The sequence below is a fragment of the Osmerus eperlanus genome, chromosome 14 (genome assembly GCF_963692335.1).
Source record: "Osmerus eperlanus chromosome 14, fOsmEpe2.1, whole genome shotgun sequence".
Classification (NCBI taxonomy): Eukaryota; Metazoa; Chordata; class Actinopteri; order Osmeriformes; family Osmeridae; genus Osmerus; species Osmerus eperlanus.
In genome coordinates, this window is record NC_085031.1 from 3,429,266 (window position 1) to 3,442,201 (window position 12,936).

Genomic DNA, 12,936 nt, shown 5'->3' on the forward strand with positions numbered 1-12,936 from the left:
GGGCATGACACCCCTGAACCTCGCCACCTGCTCCGTGACTCTGTGAATCAGCGTCTAGACAGGGTGATCTCCATGACTGGAACAGGCCAGACCGCCATGACAGGAGGAAAGATGGAGGGAGAGAGAGAGAGAGAAAAAGAGAGAGAGAGAGAGATGAGAGAGAGAGGGAAGAGAGAGAGAGAGAGAGAGAGAGAGAGAGAGAGAGAGAGAGAGAGAAAGAGAGAGACAGAGAGAGAGAAAGAGAGAGAGAGAGAGAGAGAGAGAGAGAGAGAGAGAGAGAGAGAGAGAGAGAGAGAGAGAGAGAGAGAGAGAAGAGGGTGACATCTCCTTGAGGGCTCGTCAGCGCAGGGAGCATGTGTTTGGCTCAGCAGCGAGGAACAGTCACCATCAGAGAGAGAGACAGAGAGACAGAGAGAGAGAGACCCAGGGGAGTGTCCCTTCCTCTGTCTTCCTCCGTTTCTCCTTCTCTCCCTCAGGCTGTGATGGCAGTAAGTGTTTCACTCAACATGATCGCCACTGGAGCCCCTGACAACCCTATAGCCTGGCGCTCTCCCACCTAAGCCGACTGGACAGGGAGCGAGGGAGACCAAGAGACGAAGCGAGGGGAGGAGAGAAGGAAGGGGAGGGAATAAGGTCATGATGTGACAAGGAGCACGGCAGGCGTATACGGTGAGACAGACAAGGCTCGAATGAGTGTGAGGGACAGAGGAGGGGAGGACAACCGAAAGAGAGAGAGAGCCGAGGAGGGAAGGAAAAGCATATGTCTTCAGCAGCGGTTTGACTGGTCTTGTGTACAGAGCACTTGCGCAGGACAGGCGTAAAAGAACGTGCATGAAAAAACTCGCTCACGTATCGTGCTCTTCCTGTCTCCAATTCACAAACCTTTCCCTAAAATAGACCAGGATCTCCTCATCACACGCAGAAGTGCAGATTGTTTTAATGTCATCATTTTGTTGGCAGCCAATGTGTGTGTGTGTGTGTGCGTACATGTGTGTTGGTGTGTGCGTGTGTGTGAGTGGCTGGCAGGCAAAACTGATACAGACCTTGGAAGTGTCAGTGTACCAGGTGGTGTGTCTGTCTGGTCTGTGTGTAATCATAGATCTGGCCCTACACCAGTCTGACAGCCACACACACCACCTGTAGGCTGACATCCTTTCCTGCCTTCACCTCTGCCTTTACTTCTACATCTACTCTGCCTTTTTTCTACCTCTATTCTGGCTCTTCTCTGCCTATGCCTTTACCTCTGCCTTTACTTCTACCTCTGCCTTTACTTCAACCTCTACATCTGCTATGCCAATACTTTCTCAACTTTACTCTCTACTCTGCCTTTACTTCTGCCTCTACCCTGCCTCTGCCTTTACTTCTGCCTTTACTTGTACCTCTACTCTGCCTCCAAACTCCCTTTATACGGCTCTATTCCGCCTCAAATTTGTCTCTGTCTCCACCCCGCCTGTGTCTGTGCCTCTTCGTCTGCCTCTATCCTGCCTCCTGTTTACCTCCTCTGCACCCATGCCGGTCGATGTCAGTTAGAGGCCTCCTCAGGACTTTAATCTGTTTGGGTGAAGCGTTGTCGATTTAATTGAAATGGAGTTGATGTAATTGGTTTGGAGAAGTCTAAACCCCTGATTGATCGCGGGTCGTCTACCGCTCACCAAGTGTCACTGCGGGAATGGTTGTCGTGACGACGACCCGGGAAGGGGTCAACACAAGGCAGAGGCTGATCACAGGCAGACAGAGTGGCAAGGAAAACAGTGAATACTAAAGATCCCCGTACTTAAACACATAGCCTGTCTCTCTCTCTCTCTCTCTCTCTCTCTCTCTCTCTCTCTCTCTCTCTCTCTCTCTCTCTCTCTCTCTCTCTCTCTCTCTCTCTCTCTCTCTCTCTCAAAAACACCCAAACACACACACTGTCAGCATGTGTCGTAGGCGTTGTGAATCTCTGTTGTGATGCAGAGACACGTTCGGTCTCACTAGCACACTACAGGTCTGAAAGTTCAGCCTTGAGATGCTCATAGCAACGACCTCCACCACACGTCAAAACCGTCAAAAGTGTCTTTTTGAGTCTCCCTGGAGGTGTGTTAAGGGGATCTGTCCTTGAACATTCCTTTGGTCTTTATGGTGCCAAGCAGGACCTGATAAGTGCTTGAAGTGATTTCAAATCATGTATTTTTCACCAGTTTTATCCGAAGCCCTGAGATATATTTTTCAGAGTTACGGAAGGACATTTGCGGTTGATTCGTGTTAAAGTTTCAATGCCGAGAGAGTCAGTCCAGGACAGGCAAACCCCCCTGGGGCCTGTGGGGATTGTGGAGGTCAGCTGACAACATGACAAACATGCCCAGGTCGTAGTCACGGTGCGGTGGGCAGGGCAGGGCCGGCATGCAGCGTTGCGGCAGCCCTGTGAGGAAGAGGAGGAGGGGAAAAAATAGACTGTCAGAGGATGCGACGAGACGCGAGCCGACAGCCGGATTGCTCAGATGGCGGCCAAAGGCGACTCACCTCCCGACGTGGACACGTGCCCCGACACCACCAGGCGAGCACAGGAGAGCCGTCACATGCCATCACGCTCAGACGGGGGCCTCGCGCACGCCTCACTCGCCGTTGACCGGGGCGCTTGCAGGTGGGCGGGGCAGGTCGCTCCACCGCACTAAGGGGGGGGGGGGGGGGTGGGCAACTGAATGGGTTCAAGGGACTGCTGAGGCTGTTATCGCTGCACACCGAATCGACAGGAATATCAATCTTGTCCAAATGTGCTTTCATCAGGTCTGCCTTGTTTTTGTTTCCTGTTATTTCATGCCCACCCCCTCATACCCCCCACATTCAGCTTTTATTACATTTTAAAAGAGGGATGCTGTTTTTCATTTCTTTTTACGTTATCAAAGCATTTTTTGGGGGAGTGTGTGTGTATGTGTGAGTGTGTGTGTGTGCTGGCTGAGTGGTTCGCATGGTCCGAGTGCTTCTTTGAAGTCCCTCTAATGTGCTGTAATGAGCCAGAGATGAGATGGAGGGTGATTACACCCAGACTCCCACTGTGATCTCTGTGGGCTGCGAGAGCCTGGCCCTCTCATTCTCTCCGCACACACACACACACACACACACACACACACACACACACACACGTACACACAGTTACCAATACACACTGTCACACATGCAATATACACACATTTTGCAAGACACACATATACGCTTACCAATACACACACACACACACATACATAACACATACAGTTCCCAAAGTACACACTTCGATAATACATCCTGCCTCAACTGACTCGTAGAGATACCAGGCACACCAAACAACACACAGATGCACAAAGACACAGACATACACAGAGACTCACACAGACATGTGGTCTGGGCCAAAATGGAACAAAAACACTGTCTGGTAATGGCATAGTAATTGGCGGGAGCTGAAAGCTGGTTCATCTGTGACCTCTGACCCTGTCTGTGGCATTGACACGCACCCTCTGCCCCCTACAGAGAAGTTCCTGGGTGCCCAGCTCCTGAGCTACGGCCGGCTCCTCTCCCTCATCTTCACCGCAGAGACCCCTGACCTGCTGCCCGCCTCTGTCACCGTGCTCCTGGAAGGCCCCGGGGACTCCGTGTCCGCCAGCCTCTCCTCACCCTGGCCGCTGCCCACACCTGAGCCCCGGCCTGGCCTCCAGTCCCGGCGCACCTTCACCGTCAGGTACGGGGGAGGCAGAGTGGGCGTGGAGGTCAGCTTGCATATGTGTGCGTGTGCGTGCACGTGTGTGTGTATGCATTCTTTTGTATTTGCGTCCACATAAGGCTAACACAGACGATCCAGGCCAACGCCCTCCAAGACCTCCTTCTGTTCAGCCCGGGAACAATGGGAAGTGATGTTTACGTTTCCGAAACAGGAAGTCGCTCCGTGACTCGTTATCCCTCTGAGTGTCATCACACGAGCTGTGTCTTCTTCAGGGACCATGAGGAGTGCTGGCGTGTGTATGGGAGTGTGGTTAATGTGTGTGTAGTGTGTGTGTGTCCGGGCAAGTGCTTGTACAGTAAGCGGGTGTGTGCTTCGCATAGACGTCTATGATCGTGAGTGGCCGTGCCCAAACACACACACACACTCAAGTGAGTGAGTGTGTGTGTGTTTGCAGAGCCCCCATGACGGGCCAAGCAGAGACATGATGAGAATGTTTCCAGTATGGATTCAGACATGTGGAAGCTGCCAGAGGCGACGCGTCAGTCTGTCCCTGTCCTCTCTGTTCCCGCCAAGCAGTAATGACTTCCCCAACTCCCTCCTCCCCTCCAGTTCCCTGCGGACCTGGTGTGGGGGTGTGGGGAGGGGGCTGCGGGTGGCCTCCCTGGTCCCGCGTGCGGTCACGAGCCGCTTCTGTTCCTCGAGCGTCTGGCTTTTCTGCCCGCGAACGTTTCCGCAGCGAGACGCGAGACGCGAGAGCGGTGTTAAGCAAAACAGGAACGGCGACGTTATCGGGTATTTCCGAGGTGCCTGTCTCATTGGTGTGAAGGTTCATGAATAAACATGCGCGCCAACAAGCGCCTCACAAGCGCCTCACAAGCCCCTCAGCCCCGCCTTCATCCGCCGCCTCATCTTCTGACTGACAGTGAGCGTCGTTACTGCAAGTCTCGTGGAAGTTGATAACACTGTGTAAAACGTTTGTGGTGGGGGGGGAGGGTGTTTGCCTCACCCGGAGCTCCATTCTCTGATGTTCTGCTGGGGTTGGCGGGGGCAGAGAGCGTGTTTGTACTCGTGTCTGAAGCGTGTGAGATGCTCAGGAGAGAAAAGAAGTCTGTCTGTCGGTTCGGCACAGTACGCTGCTGCAGTGTGTCCTCCTCCTGCCGGGGCCCTGTCCATGTCGCCAACTGCCTCTTTCTCATATCTCTCTTTTGATTTACAGTCAATGACTGTTTATGGGCACTGCTGCGTGGTTACGAGATTGTGTGTGTGTGTGTGTGTGTGTGCGCTTGTTTATGTGCGTTTGTGGACGCCATACATCGAGTGGCTCGTATTCCCCCAACGATGCCCCTTTTGTGCTGGGCTATGGCAGGCTTAATAAAAAGCCTCCCCCTCCTCCGCCCCCCCCCCCCTCCATCCCTCTCTTCAATCCTCCCTGCCTCCCTGGCTCTGCTCGGGGCTGATTAAAAGGAACATGTCCACTCCATAGGGATAACATGGCTCGGGGACTTTGCTCACTTTCACAGGAAATCTGCTTATTGCCCCCCGCACTACACCCCCCCCCCCCCCTTTCCCCGCAAACACACACACCCTTGCCCTCCGCTCAGATCCATTACCAGGGCCCCAGACTGCTTCAGCGATTGGCCTTTATTACTTGAGCTGGCTGGCCGGCTGGGAGAAACAAGATCCTTCACACAGACACACACAGACGCGCAATCAAACGCAGGTGTGTTGATTGGAGGCCTAGGCCTTGCCCTTCAGGGGACTTAAATACTGCATGTATTCACAGACCTGACACACATGGGCAGACCTCATGCGTTGCCATGTACCCGCCGTTGCTGCCACCCCCCACCTCACATATACTCCATACTGTCTTTCTGTATCGCTCCAACAGGATGCATATGGTTCATGGTCTGCAGTCAGTGTGTGACAGTATTGTGAAATGTGTTTTGAAGGATCGGGCATCTTTATGCCTCACCAACGGCCTCTGGGAATGGGACCCCTCGCAGAATTGCTCAGCTCGAGGTTCGTTCTCGAGGATTCTCTGAGGGTTTAGGTTCCCGGCCTTGTTGTTGTTTGTACTTGTGCAATGCCAGCTGTTCCAAGACAAGGGAGTTTAAGGAATTTCCCCCTTAATCAATCCCCTTCATTTCCGTATTTCCACTGCAAAACATGAAGAAATCAGCAAGTGTCTTGACTGAAATACATACAGTATACTGTACACAATCACATACTGGACACACTGTTGACATTCTTCACCACAAATCATCCACCTTGTTTCTATTCTGCTGTGTTTTAACCGTGACAGCCACTAAAGAAGCAACTCATGACAACAAAAAATGAAAACAGTTGGGCCGTTGTGAGAAAGAAAATGGCACACCATTTTGTTTCTATCATAAAAACTCGAATTATCTCATCACTTGTGGCGCATTTGAGTGGAGTTCAGATCCACTGAATGATGTGTGTGTGTTTTTTGTGTGTTGTCTGAATGAATCCTAGGCTTCACGAGGAAGACAGGAGACTCCAACCGTCTCTGTCTCCATCTGCATTCCGGCAACTTCTCTTCAACCTTACAGCCCTACGAATCACCAATGCTGGAGGACCTAACTGTAAGTGTACTGAGCCTGTGTGTGTGTGTGTACATGTGTTTGCATTTGGTCTCTATCCATCCTTAACATCCTGTCATCATTGCAGGGAGCTTTAGTGTTCTTCCTGCTTCGTGTACTCCACCTGCTGCCTGATTGGCTTATGCCTCTTTGGAACAGGCCGAGGAGAATAGGCATGGAAGCTGTGCTTGCCCTCTCAAGTCCAGCTGTCACGGTCTTTCAATTACATTTTCACTGTTAGCTCAGACTCAATTATGGCCTGATTCATTCAAACACACACACACACACAAACAGGTGGGCAAGCAGGCATGCTCTCTTACAGTGGTGGTCTGGGCCTCCCTTTCTCTCTCTCCCTTTCTCTCTCTCCCTTTCTCTCTCTCTCTCTCTCTCTCTCTCTCTCTCTCTCTCTCTCTCTCACACACACACACACACATACAGACACTCACACTCTCTTCCTCTTTCCGCTCTCATCCTCTATATCTTTCTAACTTTCTCACTTTAATTAAGGCCTCTCCTCAGAGGCTGAGTAACACAAAACACATAGCATAGCCACACACACACACACACTCATCATGCACACGCACACAAGCACTTTCACACATGCACATCTTTCTCTCCGCCTGTTTGCATATCACAGGAGAAAACATTGCTAATGATTTGTGTTAGGTCTCAAATTAGTTCACTAACTGTGTTCGAAGTGTCTTATCGCTGCAGGCGCTGCAGTGCAAGTTAGAAGGAAAATCCTACAAAGCCTCTATCTCCCTTTCTTCTCCCAGTCAGTCAACCGATCGTGCCAGCCAATCCGTATGCCAGTCAGCCAGTCTATTCAGCCAGCCAATCCCGCCAGCAAGCCAAATCCAAGGAAAGGAAAGGAAAGGAGAGGAGAAGAGAGGAGGGGAGGGGAGGGGAGGGGAGGGGAGGGGAGGGGAGAGGAGAGGAGAGGAGAGGAGAGGAGAGGAGAGGAGAAGAGAGGAGAGGGGGGAAGAGGAGGGGAGAGGCAGGGGGTTGGATGGGTGATGTGTGAAGCTGTGAGGGTCTGAGACTTCACCATACCTCCTGGAGGGAGGAGAGGAGAGGCAGAGAGGTAGGGGGTCCGAGTTGGGGGGGGCGGGGGGGTCAGATGGAGAGAGGAGAATGTACACTCATGGTGTTTGTTGGTTAGCGAGGAGGCAATGACGAAACACTTGAATGGGTTTGATCGTCACTGAAGGATTTCTGGGATCACGACTTCTTGGAGCTCAAGGTCTCTCTCTTCCTCTCGCCCTGTCCATCTCTCTCATTTTCCTCCTGCCTTCATCTTCCCCTCATTACGTATTTATTTATTCACTAGCGCTGTATTTCTTTGAGCTGATGAAATCACACATCCCTCAATCACATTCATTTGTACACTCACATGTGTGTGCACACACACACACACACACACACAGATAATGGCATGCAGTCTCTGGAAAGTACTGTATTAGACCTTGAGCAATGGTAGCCAGTGTGATGGATGCAAAGACCATGCAGAGAGAGAGAGAGGAAGAGAGAGAGAGAGAGAGAGAGAGAGAGAGAGAGAGAGAGAGAGAGAGAGAGAGAGAGAGAGAGAGAGAGAGAGAAAGGGGATTTGGGCTGGGTGACCCCATCACTATTTATGAGAGGAGAGAAATGAGTGATCTCTACTCCCTAGTGGCCCATGCTTGAGCCATACTTTCACTGCAACCTCTCTCTCTCTCTCTCTCTCCTCTTCTTCCTCTCTCGCTTCTGTCTTCTCCCCTCCTCTCTCCTCTTCCCTTTTCTCCTCCTCCACCATCTTCTCCACCCTTTCTCCATCCCTCCACCGCAGAGATTTATTCATTGATTTTATCCAAGATTCCCTGTGTGCACGTGTCACTGTGTGATGTGTTTGTGTATAAGTGTGTGTGTAAGTGTGTGTGTGTCTGCGTTTGTCTCTGTCTCATTAAGCCCAGTGTCTCTGGTTATTAACATGACTGGCATGCTGGGTCCACTCCACCACCTCATTACAGGTAGCAAACACACACTGTTACACTCCCACTCACACACACATAAACACACACAATCCCTCTTAGCAGCACATCCCACTTGTACGTACTGTAACACAATCCTATCTCTCTCCCTCTCTCTCTCTCTCTCTCCCTCTCTCTCTCTCTCGCTCTCTCTTTCCCTCGCTGTTTCTCTCCAGACACGTCTCAGCTCTCCGAGGTCACTCTGGCCTCTGCCGCCCCCTCCTTCAGCCTCGCTGCCCCCCCGGCCCCTGCAGCCCCCTGGGTGGAGGACTGCTACTGCCCCCTGGGCTTCCAGGGCCAGTTCTGCGAGAGATGCGGCCCAGGGTTCACCAGGGAGGTGCCCTCTGGGGGTGCCCTCTCCCCCTGCGTGCCCTGTGACTGCCACATGCACGGCCCGTGCCACCCTGACACAGGTAACCCTGGTAACCCTGGTAACCCTGGTAACCTTGGCTCCTCTCGGCTCCTGACCGGCCACGTCCGCACTCCCATCTCCTAACCGGCTTCTTTCTCTCTCTCTCTGGTCTCTCTCGTTCCCGGTCTGTTCTTCCCGGGTAGCCACTGTGTCTTTATCTCCCGACAACAGGTGTCCTGTGACCTTTTCTCCACACTTCCTCCTCATTGTGCTCTCGCTCTCTCTATCTCTCTCGCTCTCTCCGCATCTCTCGCTCGCTCCCTCTGTCTCCAGGCCAGTGATGAATGACGTTCCATCTCTCCATCTCTCCTCCAACATGACGCGTGCCATCCCGCCTCTATCTTTTCATCTCTCTTTCACTGTCTCATCCCACTTCTTTCCCTCCCTCCTTCCCTCCCTCCCTCGCTCTGTCTCAGTCGGAGTCTCAGACAGAGATTTGACCTAGTTAGAAGGAGTTGCCTGCAGTGTGCGTGCGTGTGTACGTGTGTACCTCTGTCTGTGTGAATGTATTTGAGTGTGTGTGTCTGTGTGTGTGTGTGTGTGTCTGGTGTCTGGAAGCAGGGCTGGTGTCACTGCTCGCCTCCTCCCTCATTACCCTCGTTCTCCGCCCCTCCACTCATTCAGTCTAATTTGGATGCAGATTTCCTGCCCCCCCCCGCCCCCCAAGCCTCCCCCTCCCCCCCTCCCCCCTCCGACTCCTGCCCCCCCTCGCACTTTAAATGTATTTTCTCTCTCTCAGCTGGCATTGCACTCTCTTCTTTCTCCCTGTCCCACATCCCCTCCTCTCATCCTTCTCTCTTCTCTACATCTTTTCCTCCCTCCCTTTCTCCCTCGTCCTCTATTTCCTCCCTCCCTCCCCTGCCTGCCAGTCGACAGACACCCTGATTGCGCCTGGCCGTCAGCATGTCTAGCTGTCTGACCTCCGTTTCCAACCTGCTTTTGTTTGCTTGATGTGCCTCCCTCTACTGCTCTCCTTGCTCTTCCTCAATTCTTCTCTCGTCGCCTTTCCTCCCCTTCTCCTCCACACCAATGCCCTCCCCGTTTCCTTCCTTCTCCTTTCCATCCTCTTTCCTGACATCTCCTCCCCTACGTTCTGTCCTTTATTTCCTCATCCCTCTTTTCAACTCAAATCTCTCTTCACTCCTTCCCCCCTCTCTTCCATCCGTCTCCTTTTCATCCCTCTATCCCAATTCCTTTTATAGTTCATTCTCAATTGCTTTTCCATTACGTTTATATCAAACTCATCTTGGTCTTGTTGAGCATGTGATAGGTGAATTAGCGGCACGCTGTTTTTTTTTTATTGTGAACATTCAGTTCAGTACCACCTGTCACTACCTTTTCATTGTCTTTGGAGAAGAGAGAAAATAAGCCATTAGGTATGAGAGAGAGAGAGAGAGAGAGAGAGAGAGAGAGAGAGAGAGAGGAGGAGGAGGATGAGAAGTATGATGGAGAGAGTGAAAAAAAGAGAACCGTGGTGTGCTTTCAAGGGAGACAAAGAGAAAGAGAGAAAGGAGAGAATTAGAATGCGACAAAGAGGGAGACTGTGAGAATTAAAGAAAAGAAATAGAGAGAGAGAGAAACAGGTTGTATGTACACAAATGGGAGCGTGTTGAGAGTAAGGAGGAGGAGATCACTTTCATTTATTTATGAACCTTTTTAACTTCAAAGCAGATTTGTGTGTGTGTGTGTGTGTGTGTGTGTGTGTGTGGGGGGGGGGGGGTTCACACAGCAGGTTGGCTGTAGAGTAGAGCCGTTTAGCATATCTTAGTGCCTTCGAAGGTTGGTAAATAGAATTAGGCCCAGATGAATCCCAACGGAACACAAAGCTTCGCTCTTTTCCAGCGTTACGTACACGCACACGCACACACACACACATGCACACACAAACACGGATTTGCAAATTATATTTATGTTCATGTTCTGGGAAGACTCTTGATTCTGTGCTCGGTGTTTCAGTGTGAGACCCAAGGACCAGTCCCTGGAGCCGAGGGTGGGAATCCCTGTAGGCCCTTAAGCTCAGAGAAAGGGGAACGCGTCCTTGAGAGAAAGCGCCCCAGCTCGGTGGGATCTGTCTGGGGACAGATAGATCAGAGGGGAGCCTGTCTGGAGGGCAATGCTCAAATGCCGACTTCTAAATATGACATGTTTAGCTCGGCTTGCTTCAGACTAGTCCGAAAGTTGTTATTCTTCCACCAACCGCCACCGTCATACTGTAAGACTGTAAGAGTAACGTGACATCAGATATTTCCATGACGCTGGAAGACCCCTGAGTCTGCGTACAAATCTGGAGTCCTCTGAGGACGTTGGTCGGTCAAAGTTTACGCCACCTTCGAGCCAATCGGCCTGTGTCCTGCTGTGGCGTCTGTCTAGGGTAGCTCCTTTGTCACATCGCCACGGGCCCAAGTGGCGGCGACAGGAAGTGTCAGAGAGAGCCGGACGTCAAGGAGAAGTGTCAAGGTGTCTCAGGTCGAGGGGAAGGCACGCCCATCCTGTCATGTGTCGTCAGCACACGGACAGGACATCCTGCTGTTCTGTCTTAATGGAAGGCTAATTACCCAATGACTGTATCGCCTTCACAATATCGTCTGGGACTGGATTTTTTTTGTCTTCTCTGGCTGCTTGGCAGGGCTGGTGGGGGGGGGGGGTGGGGGGGGTCTGGCATAGATAAGGGAGGGATGTGTTTTGTTGTGGGGGGTTGTGTCTGTGTGTGTGTGTGTGTGTGTGTGTGTGTGTGTGCTCGCACATGCAACCGATGGTGCTTCATAATCATGATTTATTAACAGTCGGCAGGTTGCAGCGTTTCTATTTGCTGTGGCGCGGCAGCACAGCAGATTGGAAATGTTAATATTTGCGGCATGACGAGCACATTGTGGCTTCGGCAGGGTGGGCACGCTGCTGCGCGGGGCAAACCAAGTCAAGCATATGTCCCTTCAGATACACTGTAGCATTTCCCGTGTGTGTGTGTTTGTGTGCACTTGTTTGATTGTGTGCGTGTGTGTGTGTTTGAGAGCATGTGCTTGGACATGTGCTTGGAGTGTGAATGTACTTGTTACAGAGAAGTGTGTGTGTGTGTGTGTGTGTGTGTGTGTGGGTGGGTGTGGGTGTAGTTGTGTGTGTTTTAGTTATAGAGAGAGGGGGAGAGTAGAATGTAGATGCTTAGTGAGACAGCTCAAGTAATGGGAGGAGGTAACAGAGCTTCTTGTCAAAATGTTGTCATAAACATTGTCATCTCATTCCAGTACTTTATCAGCGATCTCTTTCTTTGCGGGTTTTTTCTGCCCTCTGGGCTTATCTGCTGTTGACTGTGATCAGCAGGGGAAATTACATGCTCTGGGTCGTTCCAAACCACTACCTCTCTCTTTCTCTCTCTCTCTTCTCTCTCTCCTCTCTCTCTCTCCTCTCTCTCTCTATCTTCTCTCTCTCTATATCTCTCTCTCTCTCTCTCTCAACTATCCTTTTTCTCTCTCTGTTGGTTATATTTTTTCTTTATCTTTCTCTCTCTCCCTCTCTTTCTTATAAGCAGGGAGTTCTCTCCCACCAAGGGGATTAAGGGACACATAATGTTTCCTCTTTTACTCTTTGCTGTCTTTCTTCCTTCTTCCTTCCTTCTTCCTTCCTTCCTTCCTTCCTTCCTTCCTTTCCTTCTTCCTTCCTTCCTTCCTTCCTTCCTTCCCTCCTTCCTTCCTTCCTTCCTCCTTCCTTCCTTCCTTCCTTCCTCCTTTCCTTCCTTCCTTCCTTCCTTCCTCCTTCCTTCCTTCCTTCCTTCCTTCCTCCTTCCTTCCTTCCTTCCTTCCTTTCTTCCTTTTCTTTGGCAGAGCTGACTCATGGCCTTTTTCCATCTGATGCTGACATTTCACCAGACCTCAGGAGCCTGAGAGCGCCTTTATTATGACCACTCTTTGTTGACAAACATATAACCATCCCCGCCCACCTCACCAGGTATGCTAATGTTTATGGTAATAGAAATGCAAATGAACTGAGCCTGTATTCTAATTGGCTCAGAGTGACAGGTGCAGACAGGGGCGTCGGTCATATCAGAGCGCCGCCACGGTACCCCGTCGCCGGCCCTGTTGCTACGTTCCCCTTCGCAGAAAGAAAAACCCACAAGCCTTTGTTTTGAGAGAAACCTGTCGCCATAGTTGCTGTGGGCGTGACATTTAGCCATGCAAAACTTCTGCACAATTATGCAACCGTTTGGCCTGGCACAAATGTCGTGGAGTCTGAGGCACTGAGATTGACCTGACA

General features: G+C 51.4%; 1 protein-coding gene across 1 annotated transcript in view; it reads left to right on the plus strand.

Annotated features, from left to right (window-relative positions):
• lamc3 (laminin, gamma 3) overlaps window positions 1-12,936 on the plus strand; it is a 69,206-nt gene that overhangs the window by 36,178 nt on the left and 20,092 nt on the right. The window contains exons 10-12 of the mRNA XM_062477894.1: window positions 3,484-3,691; window positions 6,167-6,276; window positions 8,456-8,692. Of these exons, the coding sequence (XP_062333878.1) occupies window positions 3,484-3,691; window positions 6,167-6,276; window positions 8,456-8,692 (555 nt within the window). The remainder of the gene's footprint in view (window positions 1-3,483; window positions 3,692-6,166; window positions 6,277-8,455; window positions 8,693-12,936) is intronic.